General features: G+C 42.7%; 1 protein-coding gene across 1 annotated transcript; it reads left to right on the top strand.

The window, feature by feature from the left end:
- Positions 1-210: 210 nt before the first annotated feature.
- On the top strand, positions 211-1,451 carry LOC148920622 (uncharacterized). Its single transcript, XM_089044295.1, has 2 exons — positions 211-425; positions 740-1,451. Exons 1-2 carry the CDS (start codon positions 211-213, stop codon positions 1,449-1,451), a joined length of 927 nt encoding a protein of 308 aa, XP_088900421.1.
- Positions 1,452-1,822: the final 371 nt, after the last annotated feature.

Below are 1,822 nucleotides of genomic sequence, written 5' to 3'. Positions count from 1 at the left end.
CTTGAGAAAGAAGGACAATTTAGTTGAATGGGCCCGACACCAGCCCAGTGTCAGATAAACACCGGGTTCACCGTGGGTTCTGAAGGGAATCCGGGGCAGGTCCTGTCACCTTGTGCGCATGCTTGGTACCGAGGACTTTTTGTCTTTTTTGTTAGCGTCATGCCTCCTAAATGTGGCAAGATCATGAGCTACTTAAGGTTATAAACCGCAATGCTAGTTCAACCACCACTTCCACCCTTTGTTAAGGGTGTAGGTGAGAATGAGCTTAGAGCATTGACACCAAGGCAAGAGGCTGAGCTATGTGATGTTCTCGATCAGCTCACACGAACTGTTGTCATAATTTTACAAGGAACGGGCCACAGTGAAAATTCAGCAGAGGCTGAGAGTTGGCTCATTGAGTTGGAAAGAGTGTTTGAAAATATAAGGTGTCCAACTGAGGATTGTTGTGACTGCAGTTAATTATCCTTCAGTGAGAGCTTTGGCCTAAGCAGCCTATCGAGTGGCGTAAGACTATTAGTCCACCTGGGGCAACGAGACATCACCAAGACAATTTTAGCTATGGCACACTGAGTTAGAGTCCATCAAAGAAATGAGGTTTTAGTTCTGGCTTTAGGCATCGGTTGGTCAAGTGATTCGGATCAGGTCTCGAAGCGCATGCTCGTGTGTTTGCTATGACTTAGCAGGAGTCACATGCCACACCGGTCATTATCACGTGTATGTTACATATTTTTTGTCACAGTGCACGTGTCTTAATAGACCTCGGAGCCACACATTACTTTGTAGCACGTAGTTTTGTGCCTTATGCAAGGGTTAGACCAAAATCGATTAGCGGAGGACTTAGTATTTCCTTACCTAATGGGGATGTTCTTGTTGTAAACATGATGTTTAACTGTAGTCAAGTCCAAGTGAGTGAAGTAGTGTTGGAAGTGAATTTGATTCCTTTGGATATCGTTGACCTTGACGTTATTCGAGGAATGGATTGGTTGGCAAGACATCATGCTTCGATAGATTACTTTCGGAAGGAGATTGTGTTTCAAAGTTCCGTTTTGTTTGATTTTGGTTTTAACAGAAAAACTGGTAGTAAGAAGGGTTGTGCAAGTTACATAGCCCATTTAATTGATACTCAGGACAGTACTATGAAGTTAGAGGATATTCCGATAGTGCAAGAGTTTCTGGATGTGTTTTTCGATGATCCTTCTAGATTACCCCCGCATCGAGAGAATGAGTTCATTATCAAACTTCTTCTTGGCACCAACCCTACCTCTCAATCACCTTATAGGATGGCACCAGTAGAACTAAGAGAGTTGAAGACTCAATTGCAAGAGTTAGTGGATCATGGATTCATTCGACCTAGTGTTTCACGTTGTGGTGCACCAGTCTTGTTTGTGAAGAAGGATGATACTGTGAGGTTGTGTATCCTGTTTAAAAGAGGAGTGAAATCTCCCAATTGATGTGCATTGACTTTCATTTGAAATTTTATTTTTCAGCCGAATCTCCTAATATGAAATTTCTTCAACATGTCGGCTAGTTTAAGTGTCAATACGACTTAGGGGGACTCCGATAGGTCATGAGATTATTCCCTCGAAAACTATTGCCATATCCAACCTCCCCCGCAAGCAAGGGGGAATATGGTGATCCCTCTTTGGAAATAAATGATATGAAGAACAAACTAGAACACAACTCGTCCTTAGTCAATTATTGGACTGAAAAGTGTGTCGAAGTTGAGCAGAAGTTGGCATATTTGACTCGGCAAGTTAAGAAAGCAAGTCACACAATAGAGAAGCCCAAAATCCGTGCCCAAAGAAGAAAGCACAAAGCTGAG

Source organism: Prunus mume, linkage group LG1 (genome assembly GCF_029339155.1).
Source record: "Prunus mume cultivar Tortuosa linkage group LG1, ASM2933915v1, whole genome shotgun sequence".
NCBI lineage: Eukaryota > Viridiplantae > Streptophyta > Magnoliopsida > Rosales > Rosaceae > Prunus > Prunus mume.
This window is presented reverse-complemented; position numbering and strand designations above follow the sequence as displayed.

Bases quoted from the DNA above. Each gene is read 5' to 3' on its own strand.
- LOC148920622 (XM_089044295.1), top strand. From the start codon at position 211: ATGCTAGTTCAACCACCACTTCCACCCTTTGTTAAGGGTGTAGGTGAG. The intron at 426-739 runs GTGTCCAACTGA...TTTTTGTCACAG, and splicing joins AGAGTGTTTGAAAATATAAG to TGCACGTGTCTTAATAGACC.